The 11,564-nt window shown below is 41.5% G+C and overlaps 1 protein-coding gene across 1 annotated transcript; it reads right to left on the bottom strand.

The window, feature by feature from the left end:
* Window positions 1-2,415: 2,415 nt before the first annotated feature.
* COMMD3 (COMM domain containing 3) lies at window positions 2,416-7,355 on the bottom strand. Its single transcript, XM_033165064.1, has 8 exons — window positions 7,132-7,355; window positions 5,200-5,311; window positions 5,001-5,064; window positions 4,877-4,911; window positions 4,474-4,534; window positions 4,331-4,387; window positions 4,178-4,237; window positions 2,416-3,139 (listed from the first exon to the last, which is right to left on the bottom strand). The coding sequence occupies exons 1-8, from the start codon at window positions 7,259-7,261 to the stop codon at window positions 3,080-3,082; spliced, it is 579 nt and encodes a 192-aa protein (XP_033020955.1). The 5' UTR covers window positions 7,262-7,355; the 3' UTR covers window positions 2,416-3,079.
* Window positions 7,356-11,564: the final 4,209 nt, after the last annotated feature.

The following is an 11,564-nucleotide window of genomic DNA, read 5'->3' as shown; positions in this document are numbered from 1 at the left end:
AAAAGAGCGCTCCTGACCCCGCAGCCCCGCGAAACCACCCATTTCCCCTTGATTGGCGAACGGTCTTCCTGGCGCTGAACACGCAGCCTCGTTTCCCGCCTTTCTTCGTCGTATCAATTCCCTTCGCCACACCAGCTCTGCCACCTCACGTTTCGTCACAGGCGATAAATATGATCGCATTTAGGCAACAAATGTTTTCCAGGTACGGACACACGAACACCCACCCAACCACCCCTTCCCTACCACAATTTTGCCTCCCTTCCCCCACCCTGTCGCTGCCTCGCAGGCATTCCTCGTCACACTTCCCCCGCTTCCCTCGCTGTCTCGCGCGCAGCTCACACAATTTCCTTCCACAGATCGCAGCGGCAGAATCCCACCTAATGGCGCGCCCTGGGGCCAGGCAGCCCGGCGCTGCGGGTGGATGCGTGGGCGGGGGAGGAGGAGAAGGGCGCGTTCTACACGAGGCTCTCCAGGGAACCAACTCGAAAATAGGCACCCCTCGCCTCAGCCGCGTCTTCTGGCCAAGGAACAGTTGCACTCTTCACAACAGTGAACGTTGCTTGAGAACAAAACGCAGCGCAAGGCGCTCCTTTCCCCGAGGGTGGTCGGTCGATCGGTCGCGGCGTGTGTGGATCCTTCCATCCCACAGGCGATCCTTTTAAGGCTGGACATTCAGAAGAAACGCAGCCATCAAAAAGGAGCTGGGAAGAGAACGCCCGCCCCCCCCCCCACTTCGCCGTACACTTTCCAAAGAGAGACGGACGGGTGTCGTGCGGAGACTGGCACACCCGGGAGACGTCGGAGGGGACATTCCTAACCGGGTTCGTGGCTTGTGCTGTTTGCCACGCCTAGGAAAGAGCCACGCTCTGGTCCTCCTCGGCCAAGCGCCCAAAACACACGCACACAAACACACGGAGTAGACAACCTGGGGCAGCACCCTCCTCGCCACAATTCGACCCGTTCGCGTGTGTTATTTCTGATGCCATGTTGCCAACCCTGTCTCCCTCTCTACAGGACGCAGGGAAATGGAAGGCTAGAGAGCATATCGGATTCTCCTCCACGCCGTGATTATAATGGGAAGCGAATAGTAACCCGCGTAGAGGCATTCATTTATTTTAAATAAATAAATAAATTATAATTAAAAATAGCTCTCAGATTCCACCAGGGATAGAGAGACGGACCCTGGCGTAACCACAGCACCGGACCATTAAGCCGAGGAACTTGACCCACCCGCGGATTCTCTTCCCAGTGCTAAACCCAGAGCTTGGAAGTTTAGGGTCGGGGTGTAAAACAGGCTGGGAAACGAGGGGCGCCGGCTTCACTCAGTCGTGGATCGGGTGCCTCCCATTACAAGCTCACTTCCTCCCCATCCCGCCCTAATAATAGTAATAGTTAAATAAATAAATAAATAAATAAATAAATAAATAAATAAATAAATAAATAAATAAATAAATAAATAAATATCCCAACGATAAACGGTGTGAACCAAAAGGGATGGGAGAATGTTTGCTTGGTTTACCAAAATCTCTTCTCTCCAAGCCGCCTGAAGGCAGATAAAAGGACCCGTTTCCGCGTGCGACCCTCCTCCGAATAAGAAATGTGGAAGAGTCTAAGCCCGGAGGTGAAGACAGCGTCTTCGGTACTTTGCCACCATGAATGCGGACAAGATACAACTTATGGGGAGGGATCTCTTCAGGTAGACTCACCACGTCTAGCTCCAGAAGACTTCGGGGGGTGGGGGAGAGAATTCACTATGGGATACGTAACCCATTAAGGAGCACAAGTGTCACTTTTATAGCAGCAAAATTTGGACTAAAGGGGTGGGTTTCTCTTCCTCCCTCCCACTTCCCAACGTACCTTTTATGGCTTGCGAAATGGGTGTTTTGCATTTTGAGATTTCCAATGCAGGGTGGGGGCTTCATTATCCTAAACTGAACACTCCAGGTTCTTATGGACTTGGTACAGAAAAAGCTGGTCTATTTCTTTGTCACTCCCCAACAAAGAGTAGCAAACGCGTGTTTTCCGTTTCAGGTGGGCAGTTTCGTCTTGCCCTTTCTACGATGGTATAAAGAGCCCAAGGAAGATGAAAGGAAAAACGGGAACTCGGATTATGGACCTTGCTGTAAACCAGAGCTGTCTCGCTACCCATTTCCCAGCCGGGGTGTATAATTACCAACTAGGAAAGCTTCTGCCCACGTTGTAAGATGGGGGCGAGGGTGGGGTTGTTTTTTTGTTTGTTTTAGGTTGTGGAAACAATGCTGGTCACATTCCATCTATAGCCATTCAACTGCATTGAAGTGAAAAGAAACCCACTGGTGCAATTAAGGGCACTCCAGCTATTGTCTATCTACATAAACCACTGAATATTTAAGCAAGTAAATCCGGGTCAAAACAGATGAAGGCATGACAGTTTCGTTTCGCGTGTGAATCACCAACTTATTTATTTATTTTTCAAAAAGCTGCAACATGACTTCACCAAAATGAGACTCAAGACGACTGACTACTTAATTGCAACACAATGAAGGCCTCCTTAGGTTCAGAGCTTCACAGCCCTTCAAAGTGATCTTTGATGGTGAGAAGGTTACTCTTCGAATGTTGACTCCATAGTGGGGACCCTCAGGAGAATCCAACCATTCCTCCAGTCCCCCAATCAACACACATTATTATTGATAGATGTGGCACACAAAATAGATCAACTATTGCTTTTGCTCTGTTTTTATTAGAGGTTAGAAATGGGAAATAAAGCCTTGTTTTTAAAGACAGGACAAGACTGAGCAGTGAACAGATATTTAACAAGGGGACAGAAAAAAAGAAGAAGACAATTATCTGGTTACCTAACAAATAAACATTTCCCCATTAGACATGATACTAAAAATGCTATAGTCTTGACTGTACATACATACAAAACATGAAACATTGGCTAGAAAGTAGGCATTCCATTTCAGTACAGCCAATGCTTTATCAAAATCCCATCAAATGAAGTAAGAACAAGGAGTAATCATATTACTGTTCAAAGATGAAACTGTTAGGAAACAATTTCTTTTTCTTCTTGGATCCATTAGACTGCCAAGGTCTGCAGTTACAGCTGAGTTGTTCTCTCTAGGCTTTTAGCTGCATCTTTTAGTTTCCCAACTAAATCCTAAAACATGAAGTAAGAACTTTAGAAAAGAAATAATTTGTTGTACATAGTGGGGGTTACTTGAACATATTAGTTCTGTGAATGTTGTCTACAAAGGTGATCAAGTTTACATCTGGAAAACTTTGTGTAACACTTTGAGAAGAATGCCTAAAGGTCAGCTATTTTATATCTAAGAAACATTCAGCAGTTCTGTCATATTTTAGTTAAGGGTAGATACTGAACATTCTTAACAGAAATGTTGTGCTAATAACAGAATTTTTTAAATGAAAGTGCTTTGATTAATATAGAGCAGAATATAAATGACTGTAATAAATTAAATAAAAAGTATGAAAAGACAGAGACAACTTCGCTATCTTTCTTGCTGTTTAATATAACAATTAAATTAATTCACCAACTTTTCCAGTTGCAGTCCTAAATATATTTACTTATATGCAATGGATGAAAATTTCAATTTAATAAGAAATGTAAAACTATTTTTTTTATTTTAACATAATTCCCAGGATTAACCTGTAACCCTTTTCTTTTGCTCAACTTCTCGATCTTTACCTAATTTTACACTTTTTAAAGCTTGGGTTAGGTTTTGTTTATTTTTGACTTGCTGTAGTCAATGCGAACTTCTTAATATAAAGAGCTCAGTTTACCATCCTTGAACAATTTACATAAACACAATTTAGCCAAAGTCAATGCAAGTTGCACTCTTTATATTAATGCACAGTGTATAGTTGCAGAAAGTGAATTTCCTCTCAGGTATTACATTCGAAACAGTTCCCTCCAACCCCCTTAAAATGTGATTCCAAGATCATAGCTACTATGTGGGTTAATCTGAAATCTTAATTTGGTAAGGTACATAATCAAACCATTATACAGTAACATATTTAATCAAAACAAAAGGAAAAAAAATTCCTTAGCACCTTAGAGACCAACTAAGTTTAATCAACACACTTTTTGCAAACTTTAGTTTGGGTGGATTCCTGATAGAAAATTTCATTCCGACACCTGAAATGGTCACACCCGCACAAACATGATATGAAGAAATACCTGTAATTGCTCCATTGAACAACTAAAATTAATGTCCGGTTGAGATCTTGAGTCATTGTTCTAAAGGAACAAAAATCCCAAATGTTAGAAGTTTAACACCTGGCAAAACCTAAAGTAATATTTAATTCAGTGGCGGTGAGGGAAATGCAGTACCTCAACATTTAAGGTCATCAGATAAGCAGGGCGATAATTTTTATGAAGTTGATTAGTCTAAAGTAATAAGGCAAGAGGAAAAAAATGTATCAGAATTTAGCAAATAAAGAAACCAGAATAAAGCAGTACCCTTATTAAATTACCTTGATCTGATATTCCAAACGCCAACAGACATCAGTTATATGCAGTGGACATCTGCCTATACTGAAGAACACAATCATCATTTTCTTATTAGGTTATACTATGCTAAATGAAAAAGCTGTTGCACACATTTCAGGCATAAAAAGGTGACTGTTTTATGCATACATCAACAGTGTATTTCAAAAATGGGTTAAGGGGGCAAATTACCTCAACTTGTTAACTTGTGCCTATGTTTTCGCCACTGTATCCATTTCAGTAGCCTCTTATATTAACTTTAAAGGTGCATTCAAAGTTAATAGCAAAACTCTAGCCATATAGCTCTGATGTATTCAATGGGGCTTACTCCCTAGTAAGTTTGTTTCAGTTTGCAACCTTAAAGTAATAAAACAACCTCCTTTGACATACCTTCCCAATAGGATTTCCAAGGTATCTTTATTTTTCTGCAAAGAAGAGAAAAAAAGTTTGCCATCTTCTACAGAATAAATAAAATATGAATATGGGAATAAAAAATAAAATAGGCTTGAAAAACCTGGTATTCGGTGCAAAATTGTTCAATTCTTTCTTTGTCAAACTTACAGTCTTCTAAATAAGTACTAAAAGGGAAACCAAAAGGATGTGTTAGCCTAAATGCCAGTACAACTCAAGCAGGAAGATTTACAGCAATGGCTGGTGTTAAAAAACAAACTAAAACACCTCACACCCTGTGAAGGGCTTTAAAATGAGAGTACCTTATGGCAGATTTGTCAGCTTTTTGCTTTCCAGCTTCTACTATACAAGTTGCAGCAGCTGCATGACAATATTTTAATACTGCTGGATCAATATGTTCCAAGTCTGGATGATCTAAAAAATAAATGAAATTTCAAAGATGGTATAACTTCAGGGGAATGTTATTTTAAACAGAGAGAGACTAAAAACTTTCCATGCAACCATACTTAGCATAGCCCAGTTTTAACAGTTGGGAAAGTATAATACATTTCATATTGGCATATTGGCAATACTTAAAGCACACAGCTATAAAGATATTGACTGAAGGGTTGGTTTCCCTCATTCATAAAGAGCCACAACAAACGAAGAGGCAATCTCAGCTCTCTTTTAAAATGCCTTTCCACAAGACTCAAACCTAAGTTGTTTCCAGCATAAGTTTCTCTGGAATTATCCCATCAGGCTCATAACTTGGCATGTTATCCAGAAGAAACGGATTTTGTGCATTTTCTAAAAACGGTGTGCTGGTTTTCCTCCTTCCCAGAGTTTTTTTATTTTGTTTCAATATGCAATCCATTACTGGAATTTCTTGGCAAGCATCGAGTTATAAAACAAATGTAAATTGCAGAATTTATTTCTATAAATAAAAAAATCGCAATGCTTTTGGATGTTGCATTCATACAATGAGGGGGGCACCTGCCCCCCTATAAATTGCCAAATGCACCCGTGGAAGAGATGGAGAAAACCTTTCATAGGGCTGAGTTCTAAATCAAGGTCAGTTTAAAAAAACAACACACACACACAACCAAGCCATATGCCTTTCTAACCATTCTACCCCGAATACCGCGCGTCCCTTCAGAAGTACCGTAACTACAAACCCTTCTGGCCACAACATTTCTAACTTTTCCTTCTCCTTCTTCTTCTCCTCGCCAAGCCCCGTTTGAGTAAACAGAGCTGCTATTCGGCAACTGCAGTTCAAGCTAGTTCCTACCGGAGGCCGCGCGTTTTGAAGGCGAGCGACTACATGGCAGCGAGCAGAGCGGCTCAAACAAACGCCTTCCTTCATCGGCTAAGCGAAAGCGGCCGGCCCAACGTCAACAACCAGATCCCCCTTGGCCAGCAGGCAACTGCCGGTCACCTCACCGATCGAGGGTTTCCCGCACGGAAACAGGCCAGGAAAACAACAACAATAATCACCACCACCATCATCATAATGATCATCATCATCATAATAACCATAATAATAGAATGCAGTTTCAGAGCTGCATTAAAGAACAATGACGTTAAAAGAAAGCACTAATCGTGCACAGCCCAGAGAGCCTTGATCGTGAGGTTACAGCACGGAGCCTTCATAAAATAAACCAACCCGTTTAGAAGCCTAACCTTTGCAAATAATAATAATAATAATGACGCCGCTAATCCTAGGGATTGCAGTAAATAACTCGCCGGGGGAGGGAAGGGGGGGAAAGGGAAGTGGTGGCTGTGAAAATAAACCGACATCAACTTAACGGAGGAGGGGAACCGACATCCAGCACAAAGCTCCCTCGGCAAAGAGGCTTTTAGGCCAGAAGCGAGCGAGAGGAGCGTTGCTTATTTTCTGCAAGGAAATGACAGCCGCCGGGAAATGGAGGAGAGTTGCAACAATAACAGAATGAAACAAAGAGAGAGAGAGACTGACTGACTGACTGCAGGACGTGGGCGGCTGCCTTTCTCGGCAAAGCAGAAAGCACTTCCTGAGTTTCAGGGGAAGCGGCCGAGGGTGCTGGAGCTGCGGGCAGCAACCAGCCCTAACAATGCGCCGGGGCTGCGGGGAGAGAAGCCGAGGGAAGAGCCACCAACCCCGGCCGGCCTGGTTCTCTCTCCCTCTCCGGTTCCCCAGGCTTCAACAGCTGCAGCCGCCCTGCATTTTCCCTCCCCGGCGCCTGAGCTCTTGCTCCTCCCGGAGCAGCAGCACTTACCTAGCGCGGCCTGGCCGCCGAGCAAGGCGCCGAAGGCCGCCTGCAGCAGAGCCTCGTAGGCTCTGGGGGAGAAGCAGCCGCGCTCGGCCAGGAGCTGCAGCCCGCCCTGCACAGACTCCGACAGCTCCATTGTGAGCCGCGCGGTGACCTTCGACACGCCGCCCACGTGATCCCTGCGCTCAGCTGATCCCGCGGCGAGAGGAGAGCTAGAGCTGCTGCGGTGGCGGCTGTTGATTTCAGCCCCGAGCCTGCGAGGAAGGAGGCGGTGCTGCTGCTGCTGCTGCTGCCGCCTTCGCCGTTGTTGCTCTGGTGGCTGCGAGTTCAACGTCCACTTCCTCTTTCCTTCTTTCTCTCTTTCTCTCCAGGCAGTCCTACCTTGAGTATAAACTCCCTTTCTTGTAACTCAACCACCATCACCTTCCTTTCATTTTATTTTGTGCTCGCTTTGCTTTGCATTTCATACACAGTAAAGGAAAGGGCCAGCCGCCTCCTCCGCCTCCTTTTATTTCTGGCTGGTGGTGTTGGGGTACCTCGGTTATATTTTGCTAACGCACATCGAACCGTTTTCAGGTTTTATTTCATGGCTAAGGAAACTGGCCCCACACGGTAGTTGTTTGTAAAAGGTGGCTTTGGACGTTAACCTCCCTCCCTCCCTCCTTCTCTCTCCTCTCCTTCCTATTCAGAACAATAAAAACTTCTTAAGGAATTGCATAGATACTGCAAAGTCAATAATGACAACTTTATCGTTTATTATATAATCCTCATTTCCCCCTGCATTCTAGCTTTAAAGCAACACAGTGTTGTTGCTTAAAAAAAAATAGTATTCTTTATTCATCTATAGCTATGCTGATACATTTATATAATTTGCAAAAGCATTTTAGTGGTAACTGTTAAAAATGTTGCTCTTAATATTTTTTATGATAGAAAATGCCATTTTTTGTGTTTTATAAGTCACTGACTGCAGTTTCATTAGTTTCTGCAGAGTAGATTCTTAAAATTAAAGGTCAGGGCATTTTTGTAGATGGCCTATTGCTAAAGTAGGAAGGGGAAAGGGGAAGTTTCATAATATTTTATTATATATTTATTATATAATTTATGAGTCACCTAACAAAGATATTCTCTAGGCAACAGCAGAATAAACAAAGTTAAAGAGAATTTGGTAAAAAAAAAATTCAGCTCTAGTTCAGCAATAAGATCCAGCCATAAAGTCCAACTCAGCATAAGAAAGTGACAAATTTTGGAAACATTTAAGTTGACAGTCTCTTCTCCCCCATTTTATTGTTCTTGACCCTATGGGGAAATTGCTAAGAAAACATAATATTAATATTAATAATAATAGATTGGTTAAAGAAGAAGTCATGACCTAACTTCACAATGAAAACATTTGCTCTCTTTTTTTTGTTGGAGTTTGACTCATAGGGTGATGGATTGTGTTAACAGCCTGAACACCAGCCAAATTGATTCTGCGAAGTTACAATTGGATTTTGTGAGCGATTTATAATTTCTACATTTATTACAAGTCACTTGGCTACTTGAGGACATGTCACTTTCCTTGTTACAGATAACTGAACTCATTCAATAGCAGCCTACTGAAGAATATTGGGGTAAAAGCCTTTTGGAAGTTGTATCTTTAAAATCAAACTGGAGTTGCAAAGCACATGTTTGTCATGCATATGTGAATATGACTTTTTGTTTTCTATATTCACATCAGTAACATGTAAAAACAAATGGCACCAGCCTATTAATATTACTCATGCACAAAAGACTGTAACTCTGTGCCTTTGGGAGTAAGTTCCATTGAATGTCCTGGAAATTCTAAGTAAATATATATAGGGTTAGGGTTTTGGATGGAAATGACATTTCCCCTGACTTAGTGAGAAGCCTCCAATTTGTTTGAAGTGACAATGCACCCCGCAACAAGATGTAAACCCTCCCCTTAAAAAAAAATAGTGTTACATGCGCTGGCATTGTTGTGTTTAGAATGTCATGCACATTGATGGTGATGTAACAACATATATATCATTTGTATAATTTCAGGGGGCGGTGGCGTGTAAGCTATTCATGCCAATGAATAGTTTTGCATAAAAATTGAATGGCAGTAATACTCTAAACATAAATAAGATTGGCACCCATTTTATTTTCAGTTTGGTGTCATGTTAAAACCTGGTTATTTGCCCATGCTTTTAGTATGCCTATTTGTTAATTTCGCTGCTTAAATTGTAGTGAACACTGCTTGTGTTTTAAGATTATTTATTGTTTTTCTACAACTGAACAGTACTTGGGTTCACCTGAGTGCTTGGATAGAGGGTGAGTTCTTAATTATTCAATGATTGTTAATTATTAAAAACTGACTTTCATTAGGCACTCTCTTCTCAGTTGTTGTTGTTGTTGTTTAATGATGAAGGAAATGAAAAGGTACATAAAAAATCATTAGGCAACTGATTAATGGTCTGAAAAAGAACCTGAAAGTTAACTGGATAAAACTTCTAACTATCCACAATTGTGTTTCAGAATGCAAAGAACCATAGTGAGGCTCCCCCCTTCTAAACAGAGGAAGGAGCAAAGCAGGATTCCAGTGTCTAAAGCAGCAGAATTGCAAAGACGTTCTACTAGTTGATTGATCGGCTCTCTTTTAATCAATTATTCACAATTTTAAAATTAATCATATCTAACCTGTATGTATTACCAAAATGTCATCATAGGTGCTTTTTGAGATGGTGAAATAAGCATAACTTACAACTGAATACACAAAGATAGTCATACTACTTTTTGCTCCAAGGACAGAGCATCTTTTTCATTTCCTATTGTTACCCACAACTACCAAAAGAGCCTGTTAACACCCCTCCATACAAATGTGTGCTCTTAACTCTCAGCAACACTGATTTATCAGTTAACACATGCTGTCCTTCTAATATCAAATCATGCACATTCATAAAGTGAAATGAGGGGTAGAGAGGCCTCATATTTTATTAATATGGGCTGGGATCCAAATAACCCTTCGGTCTTCACACCAAGGTCTTCTGTTATTTCTAAAAGTTTATTCTTTGGGCAGATGCTTGCCACAAGCACCCTGAGATGAAATTTCCATGTCACATCAGGAGGTGGTGTTGGAGAAAAAAACCCAGTAACTCCAATGCCCTCTTGGGCTCATGGAGCTTTGGTTCCTGAGTTTTTGGAATCTGGTTGTCATTTATTAACATCATGCATCAGAATGTCTGCACTGTAGCCGGAACCTTCTGCTGTAGAAGTCTGCCACAAATGGTACTTCTTCCAAAGTAGCCTCCCAGTCTATCATTTTCTCTCTCTCGTGTGATCTCTTTTGAAAAGGCACACCCAAATAGGACAAGGTGCAACAGCACTAGCCTTCCAAAGGTATTCATATAGGCTCACCTTTATTACTGTAGTAAGCTACACCCCTGGTAGTAAACATACAGGTAGCTGTCAATTTTTCCCTTTTCTTGCAAGGAATCCTATTCGGAATAAGGGAATTTCCCTTTAAAAAAAGGAAAAGTTGACAGCTATGGTAGTAAAGCATATTTGTGTTTGCTTTATTGGAACTTTAATTTGTTGGAAGAGGGAAAATAACAACATATGGATTGTTAGAGAGACTACATACACAGACAAAGGTAGTAATTAGGACTATTTTACCTGTTACATATGTATATGTTTATCTCATATTTCTGTAACCCTTGGCACATCTTCCCCAGTAATAATCGAACCTTCCCCATACACATTCACTTCCTTTTTAATCTAAAACGTGATGATTTTAAATCAGCAACTGGTAAATAAATAGTAGCTGCCGTTTTGCTTGTCAAGTGATATTCTACTACTATTTTTTCACTTGCTACCTTTTGTTGGCAGGTTAGGGTCTTCTGTCAAGAGACTCTAGCTGGGAAGCTGCTCAAAAGTAATTATTTCCACCGAAACCTGAAAGCTGTAATTAACTAGGCAGCAGTGCTTTCCTGATTAACAGAAAGAAAGAAGTGCCAGTACTCATATATTGATAAAAGTGCCGTGGTTGCCAGCACAAAATGGCTGCCATGAGCAGCTAAAAAAGCAGCGACAGTATTCCATACTGGTGAATACTGTCACCCAAAAAAGCCCTACTGGGGAGTAAGCCCTATTTAACTGAATGGGACTTTGTTCTGAGTAAGCATGCACAGGACTGTACTGTAAAAGAATGCTTTACAGTATAAGCCTCAGAGTGACCAGCTAATGGAGTTGTATAGTATACTGGAAACTGCATTTCTTGTTATTTCTCCTCTTCAAAACACACTTAATGTATTATCAACTGCGGGTACAGCATCATCAGTTCATGATGGAAGTCAGTGAGAGGTTTAGTTGGCTGAGAATTGTAACAATTAATAGTGCTCTTTTTAGTTAATTAAACCATGGCAATATTACTGTCGCCTCTGAAAACACCACATTCATTA

This window comes from Lacerta agilis, chromosome 12, assembly GCF_009819535.1.
Source record: "Lacerta agilis isolate rLacAgi1 chromosome 12, rLacAgi1.pri, whole genome shotgun sequence".
In the NCBI taxonomy this organism is placed as follows: domain Eukaryota; kingdom Metazoa; phylum Chordata; class Lepidosauria; order Squamata; family Lacertidae; genus Lacerta; species Lacerta agilis.
The sequence above is the reverse complement of the archived record's forward strand: the minus strand, read 5'-3'. Positions and strand labels throughout refer to the sequence as shown.

What these genes read in the sequence shown, in the direction of transcription:
- COMMD3 (XM_033165064.1), bottom strand. Translation starts at nt 7,261, where the DNA reads ATGGAGCTGTCGGAGTCTGTGCAGGGCGGGCTGCAGCTCCTGGCCGAG. An exon ending in AATTTTGCACCGAATACCAG is followed by an intron (nt 4,912 to 5,000) that starts GTTTTTCAAGCC and finishes TCTTCTTTGCAG; the next exon opens with AAAAATAAAGATACCTTGGA. An exon ending in TTGGAAATCCTATTGGGAAG is followed by an intron (nt 4,535 to 4,876) that starts GTATGTCAAAGG and finishes TGTGTTCTTCAG; the next exon opens with TATAGGCAGATGTCCACTGC.